This window comes from Nerophis ophidion, linkage group LG06, assembly GCF_033978795.1.
Source record: "Nerophis ophidion isolate RoL-2023_Sa linkage group LG06, RoL_Noph_v1.0, whole genome shotgun sequence".
Taxonomy (NCBI): Eukaryota; Metazoa; Chordata; class Actinopteri; order Syngnathiformes; family Syngnathidae; genus Nerophis; species Nerophis ophidion.
Window position 1 is genome coordinate 3,258,657 of NC_084616.1, and position 10,802 is coordinate 3,269,458.

At 39.4% G+C, this 10,802-nt stretch overlaps 1 protein-coding gene across 1 annotated transcript in view; it reads right to left on the reverse strand.

Annotated features, from left to right (window-relative positions):
* Positions 1 to 8,283, reverse strand: part of LOC133554087 (kelch-like protein 41b) — a 22,859-nt gene extending 14,576 nt beyond the window's left edge. The window contains exon 1 of the mRNA XM_061902474.1: positions 7,109 to 8,283. Within this exon, the coding sequence (XP_061758458.1) occupies positions 7,109 to 8,200 (1,092 nt within the window). The 5' untranslated portion in view covers positions 8,201 to 8,283. The remainder of the gene's footprint in view (positions 1 to 7,108) is intronic.
* Positions 8,284 to 10,802: the final 2,519 nt, after the last annotated feature.

A 10,802-nucleotide genomic window follows, 5' to 3' on the forward strand; every position in this document is an offset into this window, starting at 1 on the left:
TATACCAAAAAGTTCTATTTTGGTTTCATCTGACCACATGACATTCTCCCAATCCTCTGCTGTATCATCCATGTACTCTCTGGCAAACTTCAGACGGGCCTGGACATGCACTGGCTTAAGCAGGGGGACACGTCTGGCACTGCAGGATTTGATTCCCTGTCGGCGTAGTGTGTTACTGATGGTAACTTTTGTTACTTTGGTCCCAGCTCTCTGCAGGTCATTCACCAGGTCCCCCCGTGTGGTTCTGGGATTTTTGCTCACCGTTCTCACGATCATTTTGGCCCCACGGGATGAGATGTTGCGTGGGGCCCCAGATCGAGGGAGATTATCAGTGGTCTTGTATGTCTTCCATTTTCTGATAATTGCTCCCACAGTTGATTTTTTCCCAAGCTGCTTGCCTGTTGTAGATTCACTCTTCCCAGTCTGGTGCAGGTCTACAATTCTTTTCCTGGTGTCCTTCGACAGCTCTTTGGTCTTGGCCGTAGTGGAGTTTGGAGTCTGACTGTTTGAGGCTTTGGACAGGTGTCTTTTATACAGATAACGAGTTCAAACAGGTTCCATTAATACAGGTAACGAGTGGAGGACAGAAGATCTTCTTAAAGAAGAAGTTACAGGTCTGTGAGAGCCAGAGATCTTCCTTGTTTGAAGTCACCAAATACTTATTTTCCACCATCATTCACAAATAAATTCTTTAAAATTCCTACAATGTGAATTCCTGGAATTTTTTTTCACATTCTGTCTCTCACAGTTGAAGTGTACCTATGATGAAAATGACAGACCTCTGTCATCATTTGAAGTGGGAGAACTTGCACAATCGGTCAATCAATCAATCAATGTTTACTTATATAGCCCTAAATCACTAGTGTCTCAAAGGGCTGCACAAACCACAACACAAACCACTACGACATCCTCGGTAGGCCCACATAAGGGCAAGGAAAACTCAAACCCAGTGGGACGTCGGTGACAATGATGACCCGTGCTGACTAAATACTTTTTTGCCCCACTGTACATATATATATATATATATATATATATATATATATATATATATATATGTGTGGCTGTACAAAAATGTATTTCGATACTTTTCGATACATTTCTAACTAAAAAGGACCACAGAAAAATGGTATTATTAGCTTTATTTTAACAACAAATATTTTATCGCCAGTGTTCATAATAAACAACATTACTTTTGATAGTAACTAAGGTTGTCCGGATACCAATATTTTGGTACCGGTACCAAAATTATTTCGATACTTTTGCAAATAAAAGGGACCATTGAAAAGTGGCATTGGCGGCTTTATTTTAACAAAAAATATTTCATTGCCAGACTTCTTAAATAAACGGCGTTACTTTTAATAGTAACTAAGGTTTTCCCGATACCAATATTTTGGTACCGATACCAAATTGCATTTCGATATGTTTCTAAATGAAAGGGACCACTGAAAAATGGTATTATTGGCTTTATATTAAGAACAAATATCTTATCGCCAGTGTTCATAATAAAACGGCATTACTTTTAATAGATACCAATATTTTGGTACTGGTACCAAATTTATTTCGACACTTTTCTAGGCTTTTTAAAACAAAAGGGACCAAAGAAAAATGGCATAATGGCATATTTTAACAATAAATATTTTATCGCCAGAGTTCTTGATTAAAGGGCGTTACTTTTAATAGTAACTAAGGTTGTCCCAATACCAACATTTTGGTACCGGTACCAAAACTATTTCAATACTTTTCTAAATAAAAGGGACCACTGAAAAATGTCATTATTGGCTTTATTTTAACAAAAAATATTTTATCACCAGTGTTCATAATAAACAGTATTACTTTTAGTAGTAACTAAGGTTGTCCTGATACCAATATTTTGGTACCGGTACCAAAATTATTTTTCGATACTTTTCGAGGCTTTTCAAAACAAAAGGTACCAAAGAAAAATGGCATAATTGGCTTTATTTTAACAAAAATTATTTTATCGCCAGTGTTCCTAACAAACGGCATCACTTTTAATAGATACCAATATTTTGGTACTGGTACCAAACTTATTTCGATACTTTTCGATTCTTTTCTAAATAAAAGGGACCACAGAAAAATGGCCTAATTGGCTTTATTTTAACAAAAAATATTTTATCGCCAGAGTTCTTAATTAAAGGGCGTTACTTTTAAGAGTAACTAAGGTGGTCCCGATACCAATATTTTGGTACCGGTACCAAAATTATTTTGATACTTTTCAAAACAAAAGGAACCAAGAACAATGGCATAATTGGCTTTATTTTACCCAAAAATATTTTATCGCCAGAGTTATTAATCAAAGGGCCTTACTTTTAATAGTAACTAAGGTTATCCCATTTCCAATATTTCTGTACCGGTACCAAAATTATTTCCATACTTTTGTAAATAAAAGGGATCATTGAAAAGTGGCATTGGCGGCTTTATTTTAACAAAAAATATTTCATTGCCAGACTTCTTAAATAAACGGCGTTACTTTTAATAGTAACTAAGGTTTTCCCGATACCAATATTTTGGTACCGGTACCAAAATGCATTTCGATATGTTTCTAAATGAAAGGGACCACTGAAAAATGGCATTATTGGCTTTATATTAAGAACAAATGTCTTATCGCCAGTGTTCATAATAAAACGGCATTACTTTTAATAGATACCAATATTTTGGTACTGGTACCAAATTTATTTCGACACTTTTCTAGGCTTTTTAAAACAAAAGGGACCAAAGAAAAATGGCATAATGGCATATTTTAACAATAAATATTTTATCGCCAGAGTTCTTGATTAAAGGGCCAACATTTTGGTACCGGTACCAAAACTATTTCAATACTTTTCTAAATAAAAGGGACCACTGAAAAATGTCATTATTGGCTTTATTTTAACAAAAAATATTTTATCACCAGTGTTCAAAATAAACAGTATTACTTTTAGTAGTAACTAAGGTTGTCCTGATACCAGTATTTTGGTACCGGTACCAAAATTAATTTTGATACTTTTCGAGGCTTTTCAAACCAAAAGGGACCAAAGAAAAATTTAATAATTGGCTTTATTTTAACAAAAAATATTTTATCGCCAGTGTTCCTAATAAAGGGCATTATTTTTAATAGATACCAATATTTTGGTACTGGTACCAAACTTATTTCGATACTTTTCGATTATTTTCTAAATTAAAGAGACCACAGAAAAATGGCATAATTGGCTTTATTTTAACAAAAAATATTTTATCGCCAGAGTTCTTAATTAAAGGGCGTTACTTTTAAGAGTAACTAAGGTGGTCCCGATACCAATATTTTGGTACCGGTACCAAAATTATTTTGATACCGGTACCAAAATTATTTTGATACTTTTCAAAACAAAAGGGACCAAGAAAATGGCACAATTGGCTTTATTTTAACAAAAAATATTTTATCGCCAGAGTTATTAATCAAAGGGCGTTACTTGTAATAGTAACTAAGGTTGTCCTGATACCAGTATTTTGGTACCGGTACCAAAATTATTTAGATACTTTTCGAGGCTTTTCAAAACAAAAGGGACCAAAGAAAAATGGCATAATTGGCTTTATTTCAACAAAAAATATTTTATCATTAAAGTTCTTAATTAAAGGGTGTTACTTTTAATAGTAACTAAGGTTATCCCAATACCAACATTTCGGTACCGGGACCAAAATTATTTCGATACTTTTCTGAACAAAAGGGACCAAGAAAAATGGCACAATTGGCTTTATTTTAACAAAAAATATTTTATCGCCAGAGTTATTAATCAAAGGGCCTTACTTTTAATAGTAACTAAGGTTGTCCTGATACCGATATTTTGGTACCGGTACCAAAATTATTTCGATACTTTTCGAGGCTTTTCAAAACAAAATGGACCAAAGAAAAATGGCATAATTGGCTTTATTTTACCTCAAAAAATTTTATCGCCAGAGTTTTTAATAAACGGCGTTACTTTTAACAGTAACTAAGGTTGTCCCGGTACCAATATTTTGGTACTGATACCAAAAGTATTTCGATACTTTTCGATATTTTTTGTAAATAAAAGGGACCACAGAAAAATGGCATTATTGGCTTTATTTTAACAAAAAATATTTTAACAAAACATATTTTATCGCCAGAGTTCTTAATAAACGGCGTTAATTGTAATAGTAACTAAGGTTGTCCTAAATTAAAGGTATTAAAGGTACCAAAATTATTTCGATACTTTTCGAGGCTTTTCAAAACAAAATGGACCAAAGAAAAATGGCATAATTGGCTTTATTTTACCTCAAAAAATTTTATCGCCAGAGTTTTTAATAAACGGCGTTACTTTTAATAGTAACTAAGGTTGTCCTGATACCAATATTTTGGTACCGGTACCAAAATTATTTCGATACTTTTCGAGGCTTTTCAAAACAAAAGGGACCAAAGAAAAATGGCATAATTGGCTTTATTTTAACAAAAAATATTTTATCGCTAAAGTTCTTAATTAAAGGGCGTTACTTTTAATGGTAACTAAGGTTATCCCAATTCCCATATTTCGGTACCGGGACCAAAATTATTTTGATACTTTTCAAAACAAAAGGGACCAAGAAAAATGGCATATTTGGCTTTATTTTAACAAAAAATATTTTATTGCCAGAGTTATTAATCATAGGGCGTTACTTTTAATAGTAACTAAGGTTGTCCTGATGCCAATATTTACCAAATTATTCGATACTTTTCGAGGCTTCTTAAAACAAAAATGACGAAAGAAAAATGGCATAATTGGCTTTATTTTAACAAAAAATATTTTATCACTAAAGTTCTTAATTAAAGGGCGTGACTTTTAATGGTAACTAAGGTTATCCCAATACCAACATTTCGGTACCGGGACCAAAATTATTTCGATACTTTTCTGAACAAAAGGGACCAAGAAAAACGGCACAATTGGCTTTATTTCAACAAAAAATATTTTATCGCCAGAGTTATTAATAAGAGGGCATTACTTTTAATAGTAACTAAGGTTGTCCTGATACCGATATTTTGGTACCGGTACCAAAATTATTTCCATACTTTTCAAAACAAAAGGTACCAAAGAAAAATGGCATAATTGGCTTTATTTTAACAAAAAATATTTTATCGCTAAAGTTCTTAATTAAAGGGCGTTACTTTTAATAGTAACTAAGGTTATCCCAATTCCAATATTTCGGTACCGGGACCAAAATTATTTTGATACTTTTCAAAACAAAAGGGACCAAGAAAAATGGCATATTTGGCTTTATTTTAACAAAAAATATTTTATTGCCAGAGTTATTAATCATAGGGCGTTACTTTTAATAGTAACTAAGGTTGTCCTGATGCCAATATTTACCAAATTATTCGATACTTTTCGAGGCTTCTTAAAACAAAAATGACGAAAGAAAAATGGCATAATTGGCTTTATTTTAACAAAAAATATTTTATCACTAAAGTTCTTAATTAAAGGGCGTGACTTTTAATGGTAACTAAGGTTATCCCAATACCAACATTTCGGTACCGGGACCAAAATTATTTCGATACTTTTCTGAACAAAAGGGACCAAGAAAAACGGCACAATTGGCTTTATTTCAACAAAAAATATTTTATCGCCAGAGTTATTAATAAGAGGGCATTACTTTTAATAGTAACTAAGGTTGTCCTGATACCGATATTTTGGTACCGGTACCAAAATTATTTCCATACTTTTCAAAACAAAAGGTACCAAAGAAAAATGGCATAATTGGCTTTATTTTAACAAAAAATATTTTATCGCTAAAGTTCTTAATTAAAGGGCGTTACTTTTAATAGTAACTAAGGTTATCCCAATTCCAATATTTCGGTACCGGGACCAAAATTATTTTGATACTTTTCAAAACAAAAGGGACCAAGAAAAATGGCATATTTGGCTTTATTTTAACAAAAAATATTTTATTGCCAGAGTTATTAATCATAGGGCGTTACTTTTAATAGTAACTAAGGTTGTCCTGATGCCAATATTTACCAAATTATTCGATACTTTTCGAGGCTTTTTAAAACAAAAATGACCAAAGAAAAATGGCATAATTGGCTTTGTTTTAACAAAAAATATTTTATCGCTAAAGTTCTTAATTAAAGGGCGTTACTTTTAATGGTAACTAAGGTTATCCCAATACCAACATTTCGGTACCGGTACCAAAATTATTTCGATACTTTTCTGAACAAAAGGGACCAAGAAAAATGGCACAATTGGCTTTATTTTAACAAAAAATATTTTATCGCCAGAGTTATTAATCAAAGGGCGTTACTTTTAATAGTAACTAAGGTTGTCCTGATACCGATATTTTGGTACCGGTACCAAAATTATTTCGATACTTTGAGGCTTTTCAAAACAAAAGGGACCAAAGAAAAATGGCATAATTGGCTTTATTTTAACAAAAAATATTTTATCGCTAAAGTTCTTAATTAAAGGGCGTTACTTTTAATGGTAACTAAGGTTATCCCAATACCAACATTTCGGTACCGGTACCAAAATTATTTCGATACTTTTCTGAACAAAAGGGACCACAGAAAAATGGCATTATTGGCTTTATTTTATCGCCAGAGTTCTTAATAAACGGAGTTACTTTTAATAGTAACTAAGGTTGTCCCGATACCAATATTTTGGTACCGGTACCAAAATTATTTTGATACTTTTCAAAACAAAAGGGACCAAGAAAACTGGCATATTTGGCTTTATTTTAACAAAAAATATTTTATCACCAGAGTTAGTAATCAAAGGGCGTTACTTTTAATAGTAACTAAGGTTGTCCTGATACCGATATTTTGGTACCGGTACCAAAATTATTTCGATACTTTTCGAGGCTTTTCAAAACAAAATGGACCAAAGAAAAATGTCATAATTGGCTTTATTTTACCCCCAAAAATTTTATCGCCAGAGTTTTTAATAAACGGCGTTACTTTTAATAGTAACTAAGGTTGTCCCAAATACCAATACTTTGGTACTGATAGCAAAACTATTTCGATACTTTTCGATATTTTTTCTAAATACAAGGGACCACAGAAAAATGTCATAATTGGTATGAGAATATGGGTACGGCTAGCAGCGTGATCCCCAGGACGGCAGACAGAAGAGGTTCCAACATGGCTCACCGAGTAGAAGTAACACTGCAGAGGAGCGTCCTTGTCCTCCTCGTCCACAAAGAGACCCCCGATGATGTAGAGCTGGTTGTCCTGCGAGGTCAGGCTGACGTGGTTGCGAGGGACCTGCTCCGACATGGCGGCCAGGAAACACTCGTTCTCGTTGACGTCGTACGCCACCGCCGCCGTGTCGTTCACCATCAGGATGAAGTCCCGGGCGTACATGCCGTGTCGGCGCCTGTCGTTCAGGAAACCGGGGAAGAGGCCGGCGCCCTCGTCCTCCTCGCCGTCCTTCTTGGCGGGGGTCTCCGGGAGCTTCCCCTTGAAGGCGTCCCGCACGGCCTGGACGGTCTTCTGGAGCTCGGGGTCGGCCCTGACCAGCTCGTCGCTCTCCACTTTCTCTTTGAAGTACTTCTCGGGCAGCAGGCGGAAGCGGACGCAGTCGAAGGCGTCCTTCAGGACCTTGGCGCGCTTTTCCTTGTCGTAGCGCACCCAGGCCATGACGGTCTCGAACACCGTCTCCTCGCGCTCCACGTTGAGCGCGTCGCCGCCGATGACGGCGAAGAGCTCGTGGGCGGCCAGCTTGAGGAACTCCTCGTCTTGGCGCAGCAGCTGGAAGCGGTCGGCGATGTAGTCGCGGGCGGCGACGGCCAGCCGGGGACAGTTGAGCACCAGGCCCATCCTGAAGATGGCCATGCAGTTGCCCGTGGAGATCTTCTTCTGGAGGTAGTTGACGCAGACGGTGAAGACGGACGGGATCTGGAATTTGTTGGCCACGGCGATGATGTCCTGGACGTTGTCGTCCGTGAGGTCGATCTCGGCCGAGTAGAGGTACTGGACGATCATGTCCAGGACGGCGGGGTTGACGTCCTCCAGCACCACCTCCTTGGTGTTCTCCACCTCCTTCCCGTCCTCCGTGAAGAAGACCTCGCGGAAGTACGGGCTGCAGGCGGCCATGATGAGCCGGTGGCAGGGCAGGCTGCGGTCGCCCACCTTCAAGGTGCAGTCCACAAACTTGTTCTCGTTCAGCAGCTCCTTCAGACCGTCCTGGAGCAGGGTGCTCTGGAACAGGCGCAGCTCCTCCTTGACGGCGTTGGGGTCCATGATGGCGTGGTGGAAGACGGCGAGCACAGGGTCCTCGAGGCACTCAGTCCCGGCTGGAAAAGGGCAGTCGAGAGAAAGGGGTCGCCGTGTGAAGACCCCTGGAATAGAACCCGGCTCCGCCTCTCGCTAAATATAGCTCCGTGCTCGCAGGAATCTGCCCGGCGTTGGCGAGCAGCTGCTGTCATCGACGGAAAGAAGCAACTGGTCTGCCGGGGGAGAGCTGGGCGTCATCACACCAGTTGGGACAATAGTGTCAGAGAGCTGGAATGGATCTTGGATCTTCTGGGATATCTCGAGCCTCTTCTGGCATCTAAGACGAAACTATGACTCACAACACGATATCATTCATCAATATAGAGCATGAATTGATTAACGTGGACCCCGACTTAGACAAGTTGAAAAACTTATTGGGGTGTTACCATTTAGTGGTCAATTGTACGGAATATGTACTGTACTGTGCAATCTACTAATAATATGTACTGTACTGTGCAATCTACTAATAATATGTACTGTACTGTGCAATCTACAAATAATATGTACTGTACTGTGCAATCTACTAATAATATGTACTGTACTGTGCAATCTACTAATAATATGTACTGTACTGTGCAGTCTACTAATAATATGTACTGTACTGTGCAATCTACTAATAATATGTACTGTACTGTGCAATCTACTAATAATATGTACTGTACTGTGCAATCTACTAATAATATGTACTGTACTGTGCAATCTACTAATAATATGTACTGTACTGTGCAGTCTACTAATAATATGTACTGTACTGTGCAATCTACTAATAATATGTACTGTACTGTGCAATCTACTAATAATATGTACTGTACTGTGCAATCTACTAATAATATGTACTGTGCAATCTACTAATAATATGTACTGTACTGTGCAATCTACTAATAATATGTACTGTACTGTGCAATCTACTAATAATATGTACTGTACTGTGCAATCTACTAATACAAGTATCAATCAAGCAATCAATCAAAAATTCTTACTCCTATTATTTGAAACTGGATTTTGCATGTCACTAAAGTTATATAAGCCTTGCTTGTTCAATGTTTAATGCAAAACTTGTTTGGGTCCCTATTAAAAGGTTATTTTGTTCAACCTTGGCCCACTCTGTGTTTGAGTTTGACACCCCTGACTTAAACCGTCGTTGCTCGGGTTCCATGCACCACTCAGGAAGGACACGCTTGAGCAGGTTTGACTCTTGTTTATTTGACTTTCAAGGAAGTCTTTTGTGCCGTCGCCGCTCCTGCTGCTCGCTCCTCCATGACGCTCGGTTGGCCGCGTCTCGGTCGTACTTGCTCTTTTCCCTGTTGCTCTCGCTTCTCATGCGCTGCTGCGGACTCTCCTCCTTCTGCCCCGATCTCTCCTCCTTCTCCCCTTTTATGCAGCGTAAGTGAAGTGAAGTGAATTATATTTATATAGCGCTTTTCTCTAGTGACTCAAAGCGCTTTACATAGTGAAACCCAATATCTAAGTTACATTTAAAGCAGTGTGGGTGGCACTGGGAGCAGGTGGGTAAAGTGTCTTGCCCAAGGACACAAGGGTATTTGACTAGGATGGCGGAAGCGGGAATCGAACCTGGAACCTTCAAGTTGCTGGCACGACCACTCTACCAACCGAGCTATACCGCCCTACCGTAAGGAGAAATGTTAATCGTCTGCCGGTGCGCGATCCACACACTTGAATTAGATTGCGGCGTCGCTCCCGGCACGCCCCGCCTCTCCGCTCAACCGCATTCTCCGCCTCCTTGCCGTCGTCGCTCGGGTTCCATGCACCACTCAGGAAGGACATGCTTGAGCAGGTTTGACTCTTGTTTTTTTGACTTTCAAAGAAGTCTTTTGTGCCGTCGCCGCTCCTCCATGACGCTCGGTTGGCCGCGTCTCCGTCGTACTTGCTCTTTTCCCTGTTGCTCTCGCTTCTCATGCGCTGCTGCGGACTCTCCTCCTTCTCCCCTTTTAAGCAGCGTGAGGAGAAATGTTAGTCATCTGCCGGTGCGCGATCCCCGCACTTGAATTAGATTGCGGCGTCGCTCCCGGCACGCCCCGCCTCTCTGCTCAACTGCATTCTCCGCCTCCTTGCCGTCGTCGCTCGGGTTCCATGGACCACTCAGGAAGGACATGCTTGAGCAGGTTTGACTCTTGTTTATTTGACTTTCAAGGAAGTCTTTTGTGCCGTCGCCGCTCCTCCATGACGCTCGGTTGGCCGCGTCTCCGTCGTACTTGCTCTTTTCCCTGTTGCTCTCGCTTCTCATGCGCTGCTGCGGACTCTCCTCCTTCTCCCCTTTTAAGCAGCGTAAGAAGAAATGTTAGTCGTCTGCCGGTGCGCGATCCACACACTTGAATTAGATTGCGGCGTCGCTCCCGGCACGCCCCGCCTCTCTGCTCAACTGCATTCTCCGCCTCCTTGCCGTCGTCGCTCGGGTTCCATGGACCACTCAGGAAGGACATGCTTGAGCAGGTTTGACTCTTGTTTATTTGACTTTCAAGGAAGTCTTTTGTGCCGTCGCCGCTCCTCCATGACGCTCGGTTGGCCGCGTCTCCGTCCTACTTGCTCTTTTCCCTGTTGCTCTTGCTTC